Source organism: Anomaloglossus baeobatrachus, chromosome 11 (genome assembly GCF_048569485.1).
Source record: "Anomaloglossus baeobatrachus isolate aAnoBae1 chromosome 11, aAnoBae1.hap1, whole genome shotgun sequence".
Classification (NCBI taxonomy): Eukaryota; Metazoa; Chordata; class Amphibia; order Anura; family Aromobatidae; genus Anomaloglossus; species Anomaloglossus baeobatrachus.
Genome location: NC_134363.1, coordinates 49246893 through 49270579, shown reverse-complemented (window position 1 = coordinate 49270579; position 23687 = coordinate 49246893). Strand labels below are relative to the sequence as shown.

Below are 23687 nucleotides of genomic sequence, written 5' to 3'. Positions count from 1 at the left end.
AACTAAGGGGGCGCAAAGATGTCGCAGCAGGGAGATGCTGTTGTACCCGGCGGTGTAGCGGCACCCATCATGCCGTTCCTGATGCCGTACACCCCGGGTGCAGTGTGGCTGCCGCAGTACTCAGGTGAGCCCAACACATTTAATGACTTTATCGGAAAGCTAAAAATCTACTACAGCATGTACCCCCTGACAGAAGCTCAGCGTGTTGGTATGCTTATGGGACAGTTAACTGGCAATGCCCAGCGGGAGGCTACATCCTGGCCGGATGATGCAAAGGACACTGTAGAGCATATAATGCAGGGCACTGCGGCCGATGCCGCTGCCCCTGACTGCTGAGCCCCTCGCTACGTCCCCCATGGTCACCTCTCCCTCCTTCCCATTGTGCAATGCCCCCCGCTGACCCCCCTTCCCTGCTGGGACCTCCTCCAGGGCATATAAACAGCTGCCGGAGTCCCTCCTTCCTCTTACCACATCTGCCCTCAGGGTGAGCATCGCCGATGGACCCCCTGGAAGCAGCGGTAAGAGAAAGGAGCGGACGGGAGGGAGCCGAATGGCTTGCCTCCCTTGTGGGCACCAGCTCCCTCCTGCCGGTTCCCAGCAGCGGTGGGCGCAGGTCTTCCAGACCCTCCCGTCCACCGCAGCGTCTAAGCCCCACCACAGATTCCAGGCGCAGGGCGGCCCGGTCCAGAAGGTCCGGTCCGCTTTCACCTCCTGCTCCCGGCCCTAGCTCCCGGCCCTAGCCCCTGATCCCCCCCAACATCACGCCGGTCGCCATGGCCACCTCGCGCACCTCCCCCCGCCGGGATGACGCGGCCCCGTGTGACTCCCTGTGGCATACGGAGGTCGCGTCACATCCTGCTATCCATGTTCGCCGCGTCACTTCCTGTGATGCGGCGATCACATGATAACTCGTCACTTCCGGTTTCGGGTCCCGGACCGGAAGTGACGTCAGAATCCTGAAAAACAACAGAATGCGGTGTTCGGCGCACATATCAGCTGTTTTTAACAGCTGACATGTGTGACTACAAGTTACGGGTGGGATCGCTTCCACCTGCAACTTGTAACCCCTTACATCTCGCTGCCAAAGTCTGGCAGCGAGATGTATATGCGCGGGCATTACTATCACGTACCACCGCCCCCACCAAAAGTCACGTGCGTGATCACATGACTTTCGTTGGTTGCCATGGTAGCACAGGGTCATGTGATGACGCCTGTAGCTACCTTGAGTCACTTGCTCTCAGTGCCGGCATACTTCCGGCATTGAGGGTAAAGCAGTGTATCTGCAGATCTCAGCTGTGTAGCTGAGATCTGCAGATAGTGCAGAGCGATCGAATTGTTGATCCATACATCCCCCTAAAGGGACAAGTTTAAAAAAAAAAAAATAAATAAATAAATAAAATAAAATAATAAAAAAAAAAAAATAAAATAAATAAATAAAATTAAAAAAAAATAAATAAATAAATAAATATGTATACATATATACACATATTTGGTATCGCCAAGTTCAGAAAAGCTTGATCTATCAAAATATAAAGTCAATTAAAGAATAATAATGCTATAATGCTAATAATTTTATTCACTTGGGTAGCGCTGTCCACGGCGCTTTGTATGCATTGGCGACGCTGTCCCCATTGGAACTCACAATCTAGAGTCCCTAATCTGATTGTTAAATTTCGTAGCAGCAAAAAAAAAAAAAAAAAAAAAAACACGAGAAACACCCAAAATTACGCTTTTGGTCACCGCGTGTTTTGCGTAACATCCAATAACAGGCGATCAAAAGTAGCATCTGCGCAAAATGGTACCATTAAAAAATGTAAACTCGAGACGCAAAATAAGCAGTCATTGCGCCATAGATCCCAAAATGAGAACGCTACGGGTTTCGGAAAATGGCGCAAAACGTACGCCACTTTTATTGGGCGATCTTGTTAACACCATCAGGAGTAGTTCTGGTTAACCCCGCGTTTGTACAACATCAGGATGTAACGCAGCAGCGCCCGACTTACACAGGGACGTGTTCTACTGCTGTGTATCACAGCTGGGAACTCACCTAACACCAGATACAGTTAAAATAAATAAATAAATAAAAAATTCGCGCAAACGAATACGTCGATATCTGTTCCCTAATATCAGTGGACCAAAAAACAGTCAACAAAGAAAAGAGTCAATTCGCAAAATACTGCAATACCATTTTCAACTCCTATAAAACCCATTGGGGTTCTGCGTGGTGGAAGTACGACGAAGAATTTAGAAGATGCTTGGCATTCCAACCGTTGGGAAGTTAAGGCCACCGATTCGTGGCTTATGATGGCGCAAAAGTCCCACCAGTCGTTTCCAGGCCCACCAAACTTTTCCTCTCACCACGCTACACCTGGAGCTGCAAATGTCCGTAGACCAGGTCGCTGTTGGCTTTTCAATGAAGGCCATCGCAGGTTTCAAGGACTCCGCAAATACAAGCGCGAATGCTCATCGTGCGGAGGCAATCACACCTCCTCCAAATGCGATAAGCAACTAGACAGGCATCACACTAAAAATGCACCACCAAGTCCCAAAGACTCCAGTGAACGTGCACGTGGTGGAGCCATTGCTAGAACGTTACCCCAATAAGGCTGCGGCCAACGCTATTAGGGACGGTTTCAACCACGGTTTCTTTATCCCCCTTTATGTTCTCCTCAGAACTAACCTTCGCCCCCAACCTCAAATCGGCCCGGGACCTCCCACAGGTCCTGGCGAACAAACTACTGAAGGAAGTGGCGTTAGGCCGACTAGCAGGCCCATTTATAGATTTACCATTCTTAAACCCTCGCGTTTCACCCCTAGGGATAGTGCCTAAGAAAGAAAAGGGTAAATTTCGCCTCATACACTACTTGTCCTTCCCGGCTGGGCGGTCAGTCAATGACGGCATCCCCACAGAGGACTCAGCAGTTTCCTACGCATTTTTGACAAAGCGGTCGCACTGGTGCGAAAAGCAGGGTAAGGAGCACTAATGGCAAAATCGGACATAGCATCTGCTTTTCACCCGCTACTAGTGCACCCCGATTGTCCCACCTGCTAGGGCGCTATTTCAACAAAAAATTCTGTTACCACATGTGAATTACCATGGGTTGCTCCATATCCTGCTCACACTTCGAGCTCTTCAGCTCTTTCCTGGAATGGGTGGTTAAGGACGTGGCAAAGAATAAATTGGTCACCCATTATTTGGATGATTTCTTGTTCGTTTTCCCACACCAACTCTAAAGCATGCTCAACCGCGTTAAAATCTGTCCAGGTCATAGCGGACAAGTTTGGTTTCCGCTGTTGGCCGAAAAAACAGTTGGCCCTGTGACCTGCCTTTTCATTTGAGAATCGAAATAGACTCAATTATCATGATGTTTCGGCTACCACTCGAAAAGGTTGAAAACACCACATCGCTCATTGACGGGTTCTGCGCGGTTGGTAAGGTAACCCTGGCGCAAATGCAATCTCTATTAGGCTTGCTCGCCTTCGCCTTTAGAGTCATGCCCATGGGAAGGGGCTTTTCCCTGAGGCTCTGCCTGGCCACTAGGAGCATAACTGCCTCCCATCAAAGGATTTGCATCACCAGCGCTCTACGTGAGGAGCTCGGTGTATGGAGGTCCTTCATAGCTACTTACAATGGGCGTTCATGTTTCCAGGAACAGGAAGTTTCCAGCGCTGATATATCTATTTTCGGATGCTGCCGGGTCCACCGGATTCGGCCTTTACCTTGGTCCCAATTGGTGCGCTAATCGCTGGCCCAACACATGGCACCTGTCTGGGTGGACAAAAAAAAAAAAAAAAAAATTTACTCGAGCTGTTCCCTATAATAGTAGCTACAAGTCTTTGGGCAGAAAAGTTGGCGAACAATCGGACCCGCTTCAGGACTGACTACATAAGTGTCGTCGACGCCGTTAACCACCTCGCATCTTCCTCACCACCGGTGATCAGCTTGCTACGATACTTAGTTCTTAAGTGCCTTGAACATAATATCTGGGTCAGGGCCATCCACATACCGGGGATTGATAATACTATCGCTGATGCCTTATTGCATTTGATTTTCAGAAGTTTCGAGCATTGCACCCAGAATCTGACAACAATGGCCAAAGGTGTCCACAGTCCCTCTGGACGGTCCCTGTGGACAGTTGATTCCGCTGGTTAAGGCATCCCATCAACGTGGCATTTGTATGGTAAGGCTGGGGACGAATGATTTCAATATAGTTCAACCGCTGCCTAGCCAGGTGTCCGCGGTTTTTCTTAGCAATTCCGTTGCTCGAGACATAACGCATCTACATACCAGTGGCTTGCCGGGCACAGTAGCGTAGTTGCGGGTTGCAGGAATAGCCTCTCACTTTCAGGTTCGTGGATGGACCGATGTCACCAAGGCCTTTCTGTTCAAACAGGCCGTTAAAGGCTGAAAGCGCTGGTGCACGGAGAACAGGAAGGCCAATTCATTCGCCATCCTTTCCGGCATAATAAACCAGCTAGGTGACGTTTGCACCAATGACAGCGAGGTCCTCTTGTTCTCGGCCGCCTTCTCGCTAGCATTCTTCGGAGCTTTGATGGTCAGCGAATTAGTTAGCAGGTCCCTAGGTCGCACCGGTGGTCTGTTACGCGACAATGTTATAGTTTGCAATGGTGGAGTACGGGTTCGCATAAGGCGCTCCAAAACAGATCAGCTCGGTAGAGGAGTTTGGTTCCCTATTTTCCCGTTTTCAGGTATCCTATGTCCCATCCTTACCTTGCAGCGACACTTAGAGTCTTGGGTTCCCAACAAATTCTTCTTGGAGCAAGCAGAGTGATCCCACTCATGGCGACACAACTTTCGGCATTGCTCAAAATGTCTATTTCCTACCTGGACCTACAACCAGGAGATTATGGCATGCACTCCTTCCGCATCGACACGACAACCGAGGCAGCAAGGGCCAGCTTCATACCTATCCGTGCAGTCCTGTAGTTCCCTGCCACCAGTTGTCCACTGTTTGGCACGTTTATATATTACACAAAAAAAAAAAAAAAAAAATTGTTAACCGAAATGATATACATATATTTATTTATCTAAGCACCTTCAAACCTAAAGAAACATTAATACAATGATGTTTACTGACACGATGATGGAAAATGTTTTGCATACAAGAGAAGTAACCGTTTTTCTTTTAGATCTGTCGAGACCTAGCATCTGGATCCTAGGTCACTCACACATATTCTGGGCAGCACGGCGGACTGAGTCGAGACCGGGTGGAAGCGTGCTGGGAGTTTGTGACCTCAAGTTTCACTGGAGAAGAGTTCGGGGCCTGGCCTGGGCCCAGGTCCTGCCCGTGGTAGTGAGCATATCCAGAGTAGCCACTGGCCTACTGGTGCTGGTCATTCACGGGTGGAAATGACCTGGTAAATGTGAGGATCCAGGATCTGCTTGCGGTCATGCAAGTGGTCCTAGATAAGTTCAGCAGCTTCTTTCCTAGATAAGTTCAGCAGCTTCTTTCCTAGATAAGTTCAGCAGCTTCTTTAGCAACGTAGTGGGGTACGGTCCAGTATATTACCGAGATTGAGTTGTACAGGGGCAAGGAACATAGCAGCTGTGGAAAGGTCAAGGCAACAAGTTAATATGCAGATCGCCAAATTTATAGCGTCAGGAAGAGGGATAGTGCCTGGACACGAGATGCTGGAATCAGAGGTCAGCCGTTTGGTGCTAAAGGATGGTTTTAGCCTTAATGATATAGGCCTAGACAATTTCCTGTCGGACAGTAAGGACGGGGTTGAGCGGGCCATAAGGGCCCTGTGTGGGGGTCGCAGCTCAGGCTTGGGCCTTCGCCACTCCGTGGCCGGTGGAAGAGGGATTTGGTGAGAGCCAACCTGCCACGGACGGCCGTAGGCATCGGGCCTCCTCCCTCAGGTTTAAGGCGGATTTGTGCCTGTGGTTAAAGCTGTGGCCAAAATAACAAGCAACCCCCTTTTATATCAACATTGAATGGTGTTACGTGGATACCTTCAATAAAGTACAAAAGAAAGATATTCCATGTGTGGTCTCCTTCATTGCGCGGTGGGGAGGGGGAACCGGTTGGTGGGTCTCGGCAGTCTGCAGGGCACTGCGGCCGATGCCGCTGCCCCTGACTGCTGAGCCCCTCGCTACGTCCCCCATGGTCACCTCTCCCTCCTTCCCATTGTGCAATGCCCCCCGCTGACCCCCCTTCCCTGCTGGGACCTCCTCCAGGGCATATAAACAGCTGCCGGAGTCCCTCCTTCCTCTTACCACATCTGCCCTCAGGGTGAGCATCGCCCGCCCTCCCTCCCTTAAGAAGGTTTTGTTACAAGTTCTGAAGTCAAAGCTGGTGGAAGAGGGATTTGGAGAACCTACCTGCCACGGACGGCCGTAGGCATCGGGCCTCCTCCCTCAGGTTTAAGGCGGTTTTGTGCCTACGGAAAAAGGTTATGGTTCAATTTCAAAGTCACAGCCGGTGGAAGAGGGATTTGGTGAGAGCCAACCTGCCACGGACGGCCGTAGGCATCGGGCCTCCTCCCTCAGGTTTAAGGCGGATTTGTGCCTGTGGTTAAAGCTGTGGCCAAAATAACAAGCAACCCCCTTTTATATCAACATTGAATGGTGTTACGTGGATACCTTCAATAAAGTACAAAAGAAAGATATTCCATGTGTGGTCTCCTTCATTGCGCGGTGGGGAGGGGGAACCGGTTGGTGGGTCTCGGCAGTCTAGCTGGACTAAAAGCAGCTTTTGAATCCACTGCTGGCAGCCGGGCTAAAATGAGGTTCTTTGGATGCAAGCAAAAACCTAGAGAGAGCGCAAGAGACTTTGCCTTAAACTTGCAGGAGGCGCTCAGAGCACTTAAATTAGCAGAACCTGCCTTAGCCCCTGGAGCAGATAAGCTGCTGATAGACCAATTCCTGGATGGACTCTCATCCCCTTCCCACCGGGGACAACTGAGCATGATGGTGATCCAGGATCCAGGACTAACATTTGCCCAGCTAAAGGATAGAGCCATCCGCCTCCAGCAGGTGGAGGAGCCGCAGGATATAGACTCTGTTCAACACCTTACAGTGGCACCCCAGCAGCCAGTAGTGCCGGTGACATCGGCCATGTCAGCGGCTGTTGCTAACCACCTGGAGCCCATCACTAATGAGGCTCTACATCAAAAGCTTGAAGCCCTTACAGACACTGTTGCTTCCATGGCTAGAATCGTCCAGGAGCTGCGTGGATCCAAGTCTCCACCCAAGATTGAGCTGGCGACCAGCAAGGAGGATGTCCCATGGATGAGGCCTAGGAGATACAAAGCGACGAGAGGACGACCCAGCGACCGCTACCAGCCGGATGGACAGCCCATTTGCCGCCGTTGCAATGAGCCAGGTCACTTTGCCCGTGAATGTGCTTTAAAATGGGGATCCCCTGGGGAGGCGGGCCGCTCCTCAGGAATGAACTCTCAAGGTCCTTCACCCTGGCACGACAAGTATGTGGGGGGACGTCCAGTCATCCCCATCGTGCTGGATGGCATTCCGCTCAACGCCTTGCTGGACACTGGTTCCCAAATAACATCAATTCCGCATGTCCTTTATAAGAGGTACTGGGCTGATTCAGACGTTAGCAGTGGTCCATCTAATGTTGCATTGAATATATGGGCTAGCAATGGTGAATTAGTACCACAGGTTGGTTTCAGAGAAATGACCATTAAGATTGGGAGAGTAGAATTGCAGAACCAGGGTATTGTCATTGTTGATGTTGACCGGCGAGAACGTGAACCAACTTTGCTGCTAGGAATGAATGTAATTGAAAATGGTTTTGCAGAGGTAATTACTGTCTTGCAGCAGATCGTCGAGACTGCCAAACCTGGGCAACAGAGACTCCTGCAGAAGGAAATTAAAGCCTTGATGCTGAAGCAGCAGGTAGAAATGTCAGGAGGTGAAATTGGCAGTGCAAGGGTAAGTGACCCAATACCTATTGTAATTCCTCCCAAAACAGAAATGCTGGTCTGGTGTAGAGCCGCAATAGGCATCAGAGGGCGAGACTATCAGGCCCTGGTAGAACCTGTGTACTCAGACAGTAGGCCCACTGTATTGACGGCCAGAGGAATAGTTGAGGTACACAGGGGAAGAGTGCCAATACGCCTTCTAAATTGTGGGGAAGATGAGGTCACCCTACCTAAGTATGCTACCATGGCTAAGCTATATACGGTTGATAACAACGCCATCACCACCGTTGAGCCCTTGAAGCCGTCAAATCAGGCGGAAGACAATGGCTCAGAGGGAAAGCTGGAGGATTGGTGCCAAAAGCTACATGTAGGCACCGATTCTACACCCTCCCATCAAAAGCATGGAGTATACAGGGTAGTGAAAGAATATGAACAAATATTCAGCAAACACCCATTAGACTTTGGGCAGATCAAAGGGGTAGAGCACACTATACCCACAGGTAACCATCCACCCATAAAGGAGAGGTATAGACCAGTACCACCGGCTCACTACCAATGCGCCAAAGACATGCTCAAAGAAATGAAAGAAGCAGGGGTAATAAGAGACAGTTGTAGCCCCTGGGCAGCCCCACTAGTGCTAGTTAAGAAAAAAGATGGGACCATGAGGATGTGTGTAGACTACAGACGGATCAACCGCATTACACACAAGGATGCATACCCATTACCTAGGATAGAAGAGTCATTGGCTGCATTAAAATCCGCTACTTACTTTTCCACCCTAGATCTGACTAGTGGGTATTGGCAAGTTCCTGTGGCAGAGGCTGACAAGGAGAAGACAGCGTTCACCACGCCGATGGGCCTCTGTGAATTCAATTGTATGCCGTTTGGACTCTGCAATGCACCTGGAACCTTCCAGCGACTGATGGAGTGCTGCCTAGGACATAAGAACTTTGAAACTGTCCTCCTGTACCTGGATGACGTCATAGTCTACTCCAAGACCTATGAGCAGCATCTACAAGACCTGGCAGAAGTGTTTGAAGCCTTATCCGGATACGGCATGAAAATCAAGCCATCCAAGTGTCACCTTCTAAAGCCAAGGGTACAGTACCTGGGACATGTCGTGAGCTCAGAAGGGGTAGCACCAGATCCTGAAAAAGTTACCGTGATCAGAGATTGGCCGAGACCCACCAGCGTGAAAGAGGTGAGGCAATTCCTGGGACTGGTAGGCTACTATAGAAGATTTATAAAAGGGTTCACGAAGCTAGCAGCTCCCCTACAAGACATCCTGGTAGGACAGTCAAAGAAGTCTGCAGCCCGAAATCCTCCTTTCCAGTGGAGTGATGAGAGAGGAGTCCTTTAAGAAGTTGAAGTGGGCACTGACAGGAGAAGAGATCCTGGCATATCCAGATTACCATCAACCCTTCATTTTGTACACGGATGCCAGCAACGTAGGACTGGGAGCAGTATTGTCTCAAAAGCAGGAAGGCAAGGAGAAAGTTATTGCCTTTGCAAGCAGGAAGCTCCGGCCTACAGAAAGAAACCCAGAGAATTACAGCTCCTTCAAGTTAGAACTACTGGCAGTAGTTTGGGCTGTAACAGAGCGTTTCAAACACTACCTGGCAGCTGCAGAATTTACCATCTTTACTGACAACAATCCATTGACCCACCTGGACTCTGCAAAATTAGGTGCACTGGAACAGCGATGGATAGCCCGACTGTCAAACTACAACTTTGTCATCAAGTACAGGGCAGGCCACAAGAATGGGAATGCAGATGCCTTATCCCGGATGCCACACTCGGGGAACGTGGAAGAGGAACCGGAGGGACTGGAAGAAATTGAGTTACCGGCCTTTCACCGTCCTAAGGTGGGACAGTATCAACCAAGTGTCTACCAAAAACAACAGCAGGCAACTCTCAACCCATTAGCACACCACGGATGGGCTGAAACACAAGACAGTGATCCAGCTGTGAAGCTAGTGAAAGAACTGCTTACACAACAAGGTGCATACCCTAATCAGAATGCCCCAGCTGAGACACAACATCTCTGGAAAGAGAGAGGTAAATTGTACCTGTACCAAGGGAAGCTCTGTAGAAGGCACACCAATCCAAAAACACATGAGTTGGTCTGGCAGATCATCGTGCCCAAGAGAGACGTCAAGATGGTTCTGGAAGCTTACCACGACGGTGCTGGTCATTTTGGTTGGAAAAAGTTGGAAGTGCTCTTAAGAGAAAGATTCTACTGGGTTGGCATGAGAAAATCAATTGAAGATTGGTGTAGAAAATGCGGACCGTGCAACCTCAGAAGAAAGGATCAACAGAACCAGAGAGCTCCACTCCAGTCCATAGTAACCAAGCAACCACTCGAGCTAGTCGCATTAGACCACGTCAAGTTGTCACCAAGCCGGTCCGGCTATGTCTATGCCTTAACCATCGTGGACCATTACTCACGCTTCTTAGTGGTGGTACCCGTGAAAGACCTTACAGCTAGAACAGCAGCTAAAGCATTCCAGACGTACTTTTGCAGACCCCATGGTTACCCAGAACAAGTCCTTGCAGATCAAGGTCCAGCTTTCGAATCACAGATCTTCCAAGAATTCTGCAACATGTATGGCTGTAAAAAGATCCGCACAACAGCATACCATCCCCAAACAAATGGCTTATGTGAGAAGATGAACCATATTGTGATTGACCTGTTGAAGACCTTACCAGAGTCAGAAAGAAATCAATGGTCAGAGAAGTTGCCCGACCTAGTGGACTTGTACAATCATGTCCCGGTGAGTTCTACAAACTGCACCCCCGCTTACCTTATGCGTGCAAGGCCCGGTAAACTGCCAATTGATCTAGATATGGGAATTCTGAAGCCAGATGCGGAAGTTCAAGAATCCAATTGGGATACCCTACGTCAGCAGCAGTATCGCCAAGTACAAGAGTGCGTAGAGAAAAGTCTAGTCTAGAGAAAAGAAGAACTGGAAGTTGAAACCGTAGAGGAAGAACAGATTCCTGGTCCCAGTGAGCTTGCCAGTCCTACAGTCAGCCCCCCATCCTCACAAGTACCAGAAACACCAAATAGGTACACTTCCACTCACACCATTATGCTAAGTACACCCAGTACCCCAGCAGTACGCAGGTCACAGCGTAGTACTCAGGGTCAGATACCAGCAAGATATAAGGACTAATGTGAAATTGCATATAAAATGTACATATGTTATAATGTTTATATGAAAAACCGTAACAGTTTAGTGTACAGAAAAGGTGAGAGAAGAGTGGTGTAAGGTGGCAGCACGGAGAGTTACAACTTGATCACATTGTTGGTGGCCCGAGGGCCGTGAGGTCTACTGCACTTACGACCAGAGTAGAGACACCTTTAAGAAGTGTTTGTTGATTGAAATGTTTATATAATTGCAACGTTAAGACCAAAAGCCCAGTACCTACAGAGACTATACTGTATGAACACTTATATATTTTTGAACATTTTGGACTCTTTTTGAGCTTTAAGGTTTTTGTTTTTTTTTCCTTTTGAGACTCTGTATATATACAATTGTTGTGATAACTTGTTTGTTTGTTTCACAGTCCCGGAGTACTGTTCTTCACTAAGGGGGAATGTGGCACCCCAGGGTTGCCACAGTAACAACACAAAGGGTTAACTCCCCACACACAACACCAAGACCTCCTGGCCAGAAGGGGGAGACCAAGCTGCTTCCCTGTATATTCTGGTGGAGGGAGGAAATGGTCAGAAGTAGTTTCAGAGTAGTTTCGTTTTGGAAGTTCAGTGCAGAGCACTGAGGAGAAAGGATCTGCAGGTTGGAGCTGGCTTTAGCTCACCTCAGGATCCACTGACCAATTCCAGGCCTAGCTGAGGGTCTGAGGAAAGGAGAAAGCGTACACAGAGGAACATTCCTGGGAGACAGAGCATTGCTGAGTTCATCCCAGTGGAGCACACAGAACGGATGCTGGATCCGAGACTGCAGGTTACATACTGCACAGTTACCACCAGAGAAGTGAAGATTCCAGATCTTTCACCTGTACCACAGACACAAGCAACAAGCGCAGAGTTCAGGAACATACTAGTAAGGACTCGAGTTGCCTGTCAGGTCGGTACCGAGGAGCACAGAGCCAGCTGCATAGTTCACGCAGCAGCAGGGCCACAGACACACAGTGCAGGCAAGGAAGCCAAAACGGCCCGGCTGGGTGGGAGAAACCCTGAACCCCTCACAGACTCCGTGGACAGTACTCTGCTGAATAACATCATCAGTAAAAGACAAAGAAACTGCAAAACCGTGAGTCTGCCTGTTTATTGTGCTCGTGTCCTGCACTCCCCCCATAGACTAACATACTGCCCCTGGGAAAAGGCTCTACCCGTGGGGAGCCGTCCCATCTCAAGCTGCCTTCCATCACCCCGGAGGTTCTGCAGCAGCGGTGGTCATCTCTGATCACATTCCACGGGTGGCGTCACGAACATAACCCCCCCCTTTTATTGTGGAACCAGGGAGCACAGACCGGGTCACGACACCGTGATCCCCTGTCCAGAAGCGACCCCTTGGCCCGGTTCTGGGTATCTCCTTAACCCCTGGCGACACAAAAGTTCAGCTCCTGAGCCCCCAGGACTGCCCCCACAAGGCATTGAGAGATATCTCAGGGGAGCCACCATGCAAGTGTGGCGCCCTGGACTAGCCAGGTCGTCACAGGGACTACAACACGACACCCCCACCCTGAGACAGCACATTAGTCAGACACAAATCCTTGTTGCCTCCCTCCAGGGGCTGATGTCCACACCAGGTGGGGTGGAGCCAGGCGGTTGGCCCCACCCACGGAGGAGTTCACAGTCCTGGAGGCGGGAAAGGAAGTCAGATCAGTTAGGGAAGGGAAAGAGTGAGGAGCAAACTGACTGTGTCTGGGTACGTGGCCAGGGCACCAAGGGCAAGGTTGGCAGATGGTGGTGGCCGTCTGCAGGAGAGGCGGATCGACGCGGAACCGTAGGACCGGGGACGGGCAGTGGCCCGCCGGTACCGAACCGGGGAGCAAAGTGAAGCCAGCACAAACCGGCAGGGCCTGCGGACCCCGACCAGGCTTTGAGTCGCTGTTAAACAGGTCAAATCCGTTAGTGACCGGAACCCCAGGGGTTTCCAAACAGCCAAGACCCGATTGAAGGCAACCGTCCAAACAGCAAAAGGGAAATACAGCTACCGCCACAGCTAGAGTTCCCAGGGCCAGAGCCTGCGGACAAAAGGGCTCCTCCGGCACATATTCACGCTGGGGAGCGGGTTACCGGTGGGAAGCCATCGGGACCGAAGATACACAAAAGGTGCAGGGAAAGGCAGCCACCACCAACCGTCCGGGAGAGACCACAGCAGCCGGCTGCGGGACCCGTCCATCCAGCCGTTTGTTTTACCAGAGACTTGCATCCATTTGTGGCTGAGTGAGTACTACTACCGTGCCGTCCGGCACCGCGCTGCGCAGTCCAAGCGCCCCCTGCACCTTGCCAACCCTGCCTCCCCGTCACCTCACCGGGCCCCGGGACCACCAACCCCCTACCCACGGAGGGGGAAACAACATCCCAGCTGCTCCCTACCATCGCTCCCGGGATCCCCGTCACCAGCAGCGGTGGTGTCCAACCTCACCGCAACCCGTGGGTGGCGTCACGGACCAAATCCCCAAACCAAACTACTCCCCTTTCACTCATGGGTGAGGAGCGCTGCTCGAGTCCCCGGATCCGGCCCACCGCTCGAGCCACCGAGCAGCAGCAGCAGCAGCGCCGGACCCGAGCGTGGTGAGCACAGTGCCCCTACCCGCCCGCGACACAAGACTACTCACATCATCCAAATATGGCCGACTCTTGGCAACCAGCAAGTAGTGCTTGCGTGACATGGGAACCTATGGTGATACCAGCAGCTGCAGCTGTACAGAGTACAGGGGCTCCAGAGGATCAAACGGGAAGCAGATCAGGGCCAGAGATGCCAGTCCTCTCATGTGAGCTGGAGGATGACTTCCCCTGCATGAAGCAAATCAAGATGACGCTGCAGCATCAGCAGAGCTGGACCAGAGACGCAGCACAGTTCAGCCTACAACAGATAAGGAGGTGAGAAGAAAGCTGGCACAGGAGGGGTCAGGAATCCAGAGGCATTAATTAATAATCTTGCAGATGTTGACAGCAGCCAACACCTCTCTGAGCTGAATAACATACTAAAAGCCTCTGCTGATGGCAGGACAGGGAGCCCTGATACGAGACTACTTACAAGTAGTAGCGGCTACTTTCACACAGTTTTTTCCCCATCAGGCACAATCCGGAAAAAAACGGGTAAAACGGATCCGGTACCGCATCAGTTTTATCCCCATAGATTTGCATTGTTACCGGGTTGTACCTGATGGCTTTGCGTTGCATCCGTTTTTTTCCGGATGCGGCAAAATTTATCAAAGCAGCGGCTGGAGGCAACGTGTCTTGCAACGTTTTTTTGTGCGGCAAAAAAAAACCGCATCGCGCCGCATCCGGCCGCTGCGGCACATTTTCAATGCATGCCTATGGACGCCGGATGCGGCGCGATGCGGAAAAAAACGCATCCGGCCGCCGCATGCGGTTTCTTCCACTGCGCATGCTCAGTAGCGTGCCGCAACCGGAAAAAAACGGACCGGCCGCATGTAAAGACGTATGCAAAGGATGCGGTGTTTTCGCCGCATCCGTTGCATAGGTTTCACAGCCGGATTGAGCCGCAGTGCTCAAACCGGATGTGTGAAAGTAGCCTTAGGGTAGGATTCTGTAGCACCCCTGAGCCACTCAGGGCACTACTAAAAACTGCATCCTCACGGGGATGCAGGGTCTACCCCCAGGGACCTGGACCACCAGTGCCAGCAACACCTAGACACACTAAAATCCTAGTTACCACTCCACATCAGGCGTAATTGGCTAGTCGGACACAAGGGGATGGCCACCTAGAGGGCAGAGCCTAACCAGGGGTCTAGACAACCTGGTGGGAGGGGACAGCAGTCAGTTGAGTAGCAGTGAGTTCTAGTGGAAAGATGTGCCTAGAGCTGGGTCGTGTAACAGTGGCCCGGGGGCACAGGGGAGTGGTCGCCAGGGCAGGCACACCTGAGTACCGCTGGGACCAGAGCATGCATGGGTCAGAGGACCTAGGTCAGGCGACAGTTTCACACGGCCTGGCAAATACCTGCACAGCGAGGGGACCTTCACGGACCTCACTGACTCACAGATCCGGGGGCATCAGCAGTAAAGCAAGGATCAGGGTTCGGGACACAGACCAGCCTTACAGGGTCCACACTGTACGTCGTACGGATAAGGAGACTGCCACCAAAAAGGGACAGTCGGGCCCCAAACACTCCACGCTACGAGGACCCAACCACACTGGGAGCCGGGGACAGAGCAACCAAATCATCAACTAGCACTATAAATACAGGGCCCTGAACCAGCCATCCGAGTGTCAAGAGTGAGTAGAGACTGTTAACTACAACCCACAGTGTGGCCTCCCTTATTACTCCATCATACATCTCCCAGGCTTAGCCCTACCTGCGGAGGGCCTACCACCACAGCTACCATTACCACCAGCCCTGTGGGATAATCAAATCTGCAGTGGCGGTTCCACCATCCTAACCACAACCAGCAGGCGGCGTCACACAAATGGACTTTAATCTCCCCTGTAGATACTCCCCATTAAAAAGCAGCCAGGGCACGTGTGGCGCCCCTGAGGCTTCCGTCGCCACAGGTCATTGCACCCCATCCAGCGGTGTGATGCCCCATTCTGGGAGAGGAAGAGAGTGAACTCCGGTCCCCTGGTAAATCCACACTACACCCATTGTTAGGTACATACTGGGACCAGGGAAAGTGGCAGGCAACCCTCCCATGCTGCATGCTGAGAGGGGCTGTAAGACCCATCCCTGCTCCCATAGGGTGGTAGCTTAGCAACTGGGGAGGTGGGAGGAACCATCTGAGAGCAGACACAGAGAGGAAGGTCAAGTTTAGTTAGGGTACTTTCACACATCCGGTTTGAGCCCTGCGGCTCAATCCGGCTGTGAAAACTATGCAACGGATGCGGTGAAAACACCGCATCCTTTGCATAAGTTTTTACATGCGGCCGGTCCGGTTTTTTCCGGTTGCGGCATGCTACTGAGCATGCGCAGTGGAAAATACCGCATGCGGCGACCGGATGCGGTTTTTTCCGCATCGCGCCGCATCCCGCCTCCATAGGGATGCATTGAAAAATGTGCCGCAGCGGCCGGATGCGGCGCGATGCGGTGTTTTTTGCCGGAGCAAAAAACGTTGCAGGGTACGTTCGATCCGGCCGCCGCATCGGCTACATCTGCCGCATGCGGCAAAAACCGGACCGAACGCAAGCCCCTGCGGCACAATGCGGCACTAATGTAAGTCAATGCAAAAAAAAACCGCAATCGGCGTTACAAAAGCCGGTTGCGGTTTTTCTGCAGAACGCCGTATTGTGCCGCAGAGCAAAAATCCGGATGTGTGAAAGTAGCCTAAGTCTACCTCAGGGAGTGAGAGAGTGAGCATGTAGTTGGAGAAGAAGAACGAGAGAAAGGAGGGAGGAGGAGGCCTGCTGGAGGCAGGCAAGGAGGAGGAAAGAAAGAAAGAAAGAAGGAAAAGAGCTCCAAGTCAGTCAGGAGCAGAGAAACAGAAGGAGACGCTTCCCGGTGAAGATCCTGGGACCCAGAGGTCCAGGTGACACCACGTAAGGGACAGAAGGAGTCGCAGGGCCACGGGTAGTCCTGGAAGTATCACGAGCAGGCCTAGAGGTACCAAGGAGAGGACCCTAGAAGTGCCACGGGTAGTTGTAGGCTGCGGTGGCCTGTTCCACAGTCACATCGGTGGAGGGATCAAGCTGCGACAGGGGACGGTCCCTAGAGACTGGAGGAGTGTAAAATCATCTCCAAACAGTAAAAACCGAGGCCCAGGGACGTTGTAAGCTCCCAGGGCCAGAACCCATAGCAGACTTCCAGAAAAGGGGTAATCAGCCGACAGGTGACCCCCCAGCCTGGAGGCTGTAATGGAGGCCAAGCCAGGTTTATCCTAACAAAGGCAAGGCTAAGGGAGACAGCGGAAGAAAGACACTAAGAGGAGGGCACCGGCTTTTACTCTCTGAATCACCCAGAAACGGCGGAGGTCCCTGACAGTGGTCCCAGCAGTCTGAGGGTCCCTACAGCTGTGACAAGAACTGTGAGTAAAGAACTTGAACTGCACCCTTGAAGTGGTCTCTGTTATTTCCGCTGCATAGACATTCACAAGCACCAACCGTGCCCCGGGCATTGCTCCACCTGTGGGGAGCAGTACCACCTTTGCTGCCATAACATCATCCCGGTGGCCTCACAAAGCAGCGGCGGCTTAATAGCCGCATACCACAGGTGGCGTCACTAACACAAAAACTTTATTCACCAAGCCACATATTGTACTGACACCCACCAGGGCCATGGAGCCGGGCCCAGCCACCACTACCACCGGACTAGTCCGGCCCGGCACCGGGTGTCCCATAGCCCTGGGGTGGGCGAGTCAACTTTGGCGTCACGAACAGGATTTCGTGCCCGGTTACACCGGGTACTGTGCGCCTGAAGAATCGTGAAAAAGCCTGTGTTTTACTGAGAAACTGCCGCCATTGAAGTCACTGAGCGCGGGAAGAAGGGGGGCGTGCAAGAAGAAAGGGCGCGAAGAGAAGCCCCGCCCCCTTGTCCAAGAAAAGAGCACAAAGCGGTGCCCGCCATAGAAGGCGGAAGAAGAAGAAATGGCGCCTAGAAAAGCTGGCCGGCTGGCAGAACAAGTCAAAATGCCAGACCAGCAGAGAGAGAAAATGGCTCCTGTAAGCGGAGGCCAGGAGGAGCTCACCTGGATCAGGCCTGTGACCGCCGCTGAGCTGAAGGCTGAGGTCGGGAGGATGGCTGACAGGATGAAGGAGCGGGAAGTTACCAGCCTGCTGCTGAGCAACATCAAAAGTCTGCTACTAGAAGAAGCGACGAGTCTGCTGCTGGGAGATCGTGCAGAAGGAGACGCAGAGAGGATGGCGTCCACACGCAGCGATCCAGAGCTAGACTCCACTGACTGGTGGGGCTGGGAGATGGACCAGTGGTGTGAAGGGCTGCAGGCGAAGGTGATGCAGCAGATCCGACAAGCGACGCGCGGAGCAGCGACCGCCAGAACACCGGAGATGCTACTAAGGGGTGAGTCATTTAATACCCCTGCCGGTGCGAGTGCCCCAACCCCCGCTGCCATGCCCGCGGTCCCTGGAAAGATGCCCGGCACGGCGACACCGATCCGGGCCGCAGCCACACCAGGTGCAGCCCGCCAAGGTTTCACCGCCGGAGCGACGCCTATCCACACCGCAGCAGCGACGCCCAGCCTGGCCCGTCCAGCTCAGGCCCCAGCAGCGATACCCCGCTCGGACAAGCAAGATCCCGCCGCAGCGGCGACGTTAATCCACGCCGCAGATGCGGACCGCCAAGCCCAGGCCGCTGCCACGCTAGGTGCGGCCCATCAAGAATCGGTCACAGCAGCGACTCCAATACAGGCCGCCGCCATGCCAGGCGCGGCCCGCCAAGACAAGGACGCAGCTCCGATACCATCACAACGCAGCAGCTCCACAACAGCTGGAGAACAGGGCCAAGGGACTCAGACCAGTCTGAGCACGGCCTGCATGCTGTCCAGGGCCCTGCTGCAGCATGACCTCTGCAATTAAGTAAAGGTGAAGAGATGCTGAACTGTACATAGCCCCTGTCTGCCCCTCTTTCTTTGTGAAGATGTCCCTTTTGTGCTGCCCTAATGTTCTTTTCGAAGATGACACCCTTTCCTGCTGTACTGCCCCTCATGCTTTTTGAAGACGTCACCCCCCATGTTTACGTGTTACCGGGCCACTGAACTGGAATGTGGGCCCTGGTAAATGTGTATGTGTCTTATGTAACCAGGCCATTGGACTTAATGGCTGGTTGATTTTGTCCCATTGTCGTTTGATTGAAAGAAACGAACTGCCGGGCTACTGGACTTGTTGTAGCCGAAAATGTATTTAGTTGCACCCGTTGTGCCCCCTACCAGAATTATGGGGGAAGTGCCCAAACTGTGCAATGAACTGAAAGTGCACACATAGTTTCTTTATAAGAAGTTTGCAACGTTAAAGTAATTGTGCCTCCCATAAAGGGAAGAAATGTTTTATTGTTTTATGTTTTGCATACCAAAAATGTTTTGCAGTTCTTCCACATGTTTTTGTTGTTTTTCAGCCCGAGGACGTGCTGGGATTTGCTGTGGGGGAGTGTGGCGCCCCTGAGGCTTCCGTCGCCACAGGTCATTGCACCCCATCCAGCGGTGTGATGCCCCATTCTGGGAGAGGAAGAGAGTGAACTCCGGTCCCCTGGTAAATCCACACTACACCCATTGTTAGGTACATACTGGGACCAGGGAAAGTGGCAGGCAACCCTCCCATGCTGCATGCTGAGAGGGGCTGTAAGACCCATCCCTGCTCCCATAGGGTGGTAGCTTAGCAACTGGGGAGGTGGGAGGAACCATCTGAGAGCAGACACAGAGAGGAAGGTCAAGTTTAGTCAGTCTACCTCAGGGAGTGAGAGAGTGAGCATGTAGTTGGAGAAGAAGAACGAGAGAAAGGAGGGAGGAGGAGGCCTGCTGGAGGCAGGCAAGGAGGAGGAAAGAAAGAAAGAAAGAAGGAAAAGAGCTCCAAGTCAGTCAGGAGCAGAGAAACAGAAGGAGACGCTTCCCGGTGAAGATCCTGGGACCCAGAGGTCCAGGTGACACCACGTAAGGGACAGAAGGAGTCGCAGGGCCGCGGGTAGTCCTGGAAGTATCACGAGCAGGCCTAGAGGTACCAAGGAGAGGACCCTAGAAGTGCCACGGGTAGTTGTAGGCTGCGGTGGCCTGTTCCACAGTCACATCGGTGGAGGGACCAAGCTGCGACAGGGGACGGTCCCTAGAGACTGGAGGAGTGTAAAATCATCTCCAAACAGTAAAAACCGAGGCCCAGGGACGTTGTAAGCTCCCAGGGCCAGAACCCATAGCAGACTTCCAGAAAAGGGGTAATCAGCCGACAGGTGACCCCCCAGCCTGGAGGCTGTAGTGGAGGCCAAGCCAGGTTTATCCTAACAAAGGCAAGGCTAAGGAAGACAGCAGAAGAAAGAGACACAAAGAGAAGGGTACCGGCTTTCACTCTCAGAATCACCCAGAAACGGCGGAGGTCCCTGACAGTGGTCCCAGCAGTCCAAGGGTCCCTACAGCTGTGACAAGAACTGTGAGTAAAGAACTTGAACTGCACCCTTGAAGTGGCCTCTGTTATTTCCGCTGCATAGACATTCACAAGCACCAACCGTGCCCCGGGCATTGCTCCACCTGTGGGGAGCAGTACCACCTTTGCTGCCATAACATCATCCCGGTGGCCTCACAAAGCAGCGGCGGCTTAATAGCCGCATACCACAGGTGGCGTCACGAACACAAAAACTTTATTCACCAAGCCACATATTGTACTGACACCCACCAGGGCCACGGAGCCGGGCCCAGCCACCACTGACTACCACCGGACTAGTCCGGCCCGGCACCGGGTGTCCCATAGCCCTGGGGTGGGCGAGTCACACGGGCAACGGACACCAACGTGACATTCCACAGTTATACACTGCCCGGAACAAAGTACCCCATTCCCTGGGCGACACAATTCCACTTGCGTATTACTCGAGCGAGTCTCATCGGTATCACCCAGCGCAGCGCACAATCTCCTGACAGGAACGGGTCGGCTGCATATATTTGTATGCAGCTGACTCACTCCTGTCAGTGTGTGCCGTGCCGGGTGATACTGTCGCGGGCGGAGGAGGGGACGCTGCGCTCTCCCACTGCTCGGGTCCGGCTGCCGCTGCTGCAGCTGCTCGGTGGTGGCTCGAGCGGTGGGCCGGATGCCGGGGACTCGAGCGGCGTTCCTCGCCCGTGAGTGAAAAGGGGGATTTTTGATTGTGGGGGTTTTGATTATTGTCCGTGACGCCACCCACGGTTGTGGTGATTTTGGTGACACCACCGCTGCTCTGGACGGGGATCCCGGGAGCAGTGACAGGGAGCAACTTTGTTGTTATTTCTTACCTCTGTGGGTAGGGGGTTGGTTGTCCCGGGGCCCGGTGATGGGGGTAGGGATGGATGACAGGCGGGTTACAGGGCCTGGTGAGGTGCAGGGTCAGCGCTGTGCCGCACGGCACGGTGGTACTCACTCAGCCAATGATTAAGACACAGTTCTCGGTAAAACACACGGCTGGATGGACGGGTCCCACAGACGGCTGCGGTGTTGTTTTCTCCCGGCAGGTTGGTGGTGACTGCCTTTCCCTGCACCTAAGTAGTTTGTGCGGTTCCAATGGGTTCCCACCGGTAACCCGCTCCCCGGCTTGGATATGGGCCGGAGGAGCCCCTTTTGCCCTCAGGCGCTGGCCCTGAGAAACGGTTGCCTTGGCGGTGGCGGTGTCTCCCTCACTTGGTTGGACTGTTGCCTTCTGTCGGGACTTGGCTGTTGGGAAACCCAGGAGGTCCCCTTCACTAACGGATTTGGCAAATTCACGGCGACTCCTAGCCTTGCCGGGGTCCGAAAAGCCCCTGCCAGATGGTGCTGGCTCCTCTTTGTGTACCGGTCCGGTACCGCCGGGCCACCGCCCATCCACGGTCCTTACGGTAGACTCCAATCGGCCACTCCTGCAGACGGTCACCACCGTCTGCCAACCTTGCTGATCTGTCCGGGCCACACACCCGGACCAACTTCAGGCTGCTCAACTACTACCTCCTTCTGCTCACTTTCACTCCCAAACTCTCTCTCACTCCTCTCCAAAACTAATCTGCCTGGTTTTCCCGCCTAAAGGACTGTGAACTCCTTGGTAGGCGGGGCCAACCGCCTGGCTCACCCCCTGGTGTGATCATCAGCCCCTGGAGGAAGGCAACAAGGGTTTTGTGTTCTGGCTTTGGTGTGCCTGCTGGGAGTGTGGGGTGTGTTGATGTTGTGCTCTGTGGCCCCTGGCTTGTCCAGGGCGCCACAATACCGATGCGAGACTCGCCCGAGTCATACGCAAGTGGAACCATACCCTTAAAGAGACTGTACAGATAGAGCAATTTGCCTTTGGCTGCCCAGAAGATGAAAGTATTACAGGGGACACTATAAACATATTGCAAGCACAAAACGTGAGCCAATTACTAAGGGATCTGATCTGGGAGGCTTGAGCCTTAAAGAATTGAAGATATTCCAGCAAAAGAGTATATGGAGCAGTACGTCTCTCGACTGGAAAATTCCTACTGATCAGAACTATCAGGATTGAGAGAGGAGGTGCAACAACTGGGCGAAAGAGTGGCGGCGGCAGAATCTTCTACATTGGCTATGTCTGCTAAAATGGAGAGTCAAGACACTGAGCCAGGGACACATGCTGCTCAGATTCAATACCTGGCTGATTTATTACAGTTAGGCCCCCTTCACACGTCAGTGATTCTGGTACGTATGTGCTTTTTATTGTACGTACCAGAATCACTGACATACACAGACACATTATAAATCAATGAGTCTGCTCACACATCAGTGATTTTTCACTGAAAATGTCTCCGTGAAGCGTACACGCGTGTCCATGATTCTGCACGGAGACAAGTCCGTTTTTTTTCTGGCATCACTGATGACCCACGGACCACACTATGGTGTGATCTGTGAAACATGTACCAGAAAAACACTGACATAAAATAAACATTTTCAACTCACCTTTCCAGCGATTTGCTGTGCAGCCTCCGCTCTCTGCAGCTCCTGCCCGGCTCATCAATATTCATGAAAGCAGGAATAGCCAACCCGGAAGTAGCTGCAGAGAGCGGTGGGCAGATGCTGCAGAGCCGAGGAATTCAGCACCATGGACAGCAGTAGCGAAGGCAGGTGAGCAATGTCCATTTGCAATCACGGATTGCACATGGACAACCCACGTGTGCCGTGAATCACGGAACACGGAGGGACATGTACGTGTTTTACACGTCAGTGAAGAACGTCTGTTTTTCACTGACATGTGAAGGGGGGCCTTAAAGAGTTTTCCAGCAGGAGAGGAAGCGAGCGGTCAGGTTTCACCAGTGGCTCTGGTGGGACACAGGAGTTTTTTACGGTTGCCGAGGGGAGAGCTTGATTGCTCCCTCGGGACCGGCACTGACAGGGTGCAGAATCCAAGGATGGATTATACTTCATGTTGTCCACCAAAATCTGCAGGCCAAAGGGATTGCACATTCCTCTGGCCCCCACAGACCCGGAGCACAGTGCCAGATAGCATCTGGGGTCGTGTTCCAAGGCAGGCCCCACAACAGACCCGCAGCACCTGCATACGGGCAGGGAGTAGACATGTGGCGCCCTGGACAAGCCAGGGGCCACAGAGCACAACACCCACACACCCCACACTCCCGGTCAGGCACACCGAAGTCAGACACAAAACCCTTGTTGCCTTCCTCCATGGGCTGATGTCCACACCAGGGGGTGGGCGAGGCGGTTGGCCCCGCCCACCGAGGAGTTCACAGTCCTGGAGGCGGGAAAAGCAGACAGATTAGTTTTGGAGGTGAAAGTGGAAGGAAGGAAAGTAGTAGTGGAGCAACTAACTGACAGCGTCCGGGTGTGTGGCCCGGGCGGTACAGCAAGGTTGGCAGACGGTGGTGACCGTCTGTAGGAGTGGCCTATCGGAGTCTACTGTAAGGACCATGGACGGGCGGTGGCCCGGCGGTACCGGACCGGTACACAAAGAGAAGTCAGCACCATCTGGCAGGGGCTTACGGAACCCGGCAAGGCTAGGAGTCGCCGTGAATT

At 52.7% G+C, this 23687-nt stretch overlaps 1 protein-coding gene across 2 annotated transcripts in view; it reads right to left on the bottom strand.

Moving 5' to 3' along the window:
- The window catches only part of TRPM4 (transient receptor potential cation channel subfamily M member 4), a 142034-nt gene that overhangs the window by 98657 nt on the left and 19690 nt on the right, over positions 1-23687 (bottom strand). Inside the window, exon 1 of one of the 2 annotated variants that reach the window (XM_075329097.1) lies at positions 13720-13921. The exons of the other annotated variant lie outside the window; for it this stretch is intronic. Within the exon in view, the coding sequence (XP_075185212.1) occupies positions 13720-13773 (54 nt within the window). The 5' untranslated portion in view covers positions 13774-13921. Of the gene's footprint in view, positions 1-13719; positions 13922-23687 lie in introns of those variants that run through there. 2 annotated transcript variants of the gene reach the window in all.